The sequence below is a fragment of the Egretta garzetta genome, unplaced genomic scaffold (assembly GCF_000687185.1).
Source record: "Egretta garzetta isolate BGI_Z169 unplaced genomic scaffold, ASM68718v1 Scaffold2817, whole genome shotgun sequence".
Lineage (NCBI taxonomy): Eukaryota > Metazoa > Chordata > Aves > Pelecaniformes > Ardeidae > Egretta > Egretta garzetta.
The window spans coordinates 1-773 of NW_009260392.1; the positions used below are offsets into that span (position 1 = coordinate 1).

General features: G+C 57.3%; 1 protein-coding gene across 1 annotated transcript; it reads left to right on the forward strand.

Moving 5' to 3' along the window:
* Positions 1 to 4: 4 nt before the first annotated feature.
* On the forward strand, positions 5 to 769 carry LOC104130045 (potassium voltage-gated channel subfamily C member 1-like; the record flags this gene model as incomplete). The annotated part of the gene is made up of 1 exon (XM_035898502.1): positions 5 to 769. A coding segment is annotated over one exon (765 nt), but the record flags the coding sequence as incomplete, so codon positions are not given.
* Between the last annotated feature and the right edge of the window lie 4 nt (positions 770 to 773).

Consider the following 773-nt stretch of genomic DNA (forward strand, 5'->3'; position numbering starts at 1 on the left):
TTCAATCTTCCAGTACGTGGCCTTCGCCTCCCTCTTCTTCATCCTCATCTCCATCACCACCTTCTGCCTGGAGACCCACGAAGCCTTCAACCGCGTCATCAACAAGACGGAGACGGTGCCAACGGGCAACGGCACGGGGACGCAAGTGGCCGTCGAGGTGGAGACCGAACCCTTCCTCACCTACGTGGAGGGCACCTGCGTCGTCTGGTTCACCTTCGAATTCCTCATGAGGGTCAGTTTTTGCCCGGATAAACGAGATTTCGTCAAAAGCAGCTTAAACATCATCGATTTCGTCGCCATTTTACCTTTTTACCTCGAGGTGGGGCTCCGCGGCCTCTCCTCCAAAGCCGCCAAAGACGTTTTGGGTTTCTTACGCGTCGTCCGCTTCGTCCGCATCCTCCGCATCTTCAAGTTGACGCGGCATTTCGTCGGCTTGCGCGTTTTGGGCCACACCCTCCGCGCCAGCACCAACGAGTTCCTCCTCTTGGTCATCTTCTTGGCCTTGGGGGTCTTGATCTTCGCCACCATGATCTATTACGCCGAACGCATCGGCGCCGACCCCGATGACGTCACGGGGAGCCGCCATACTTATTTTAAGAACATCCCCATCGGGTTTTGGTGGGCGGTGGTTACCATGACGACGTTGGGGTACGGGGATATGTACCCCATGACGTGGTCGGGGATGTTGGTGGGGGCTCTTTGCGCCTTGGCGGGGGTCCTCACCATCGCCATGCCCGTCCCCGTCATCGTTAACAACTTCGGCATGTACTACT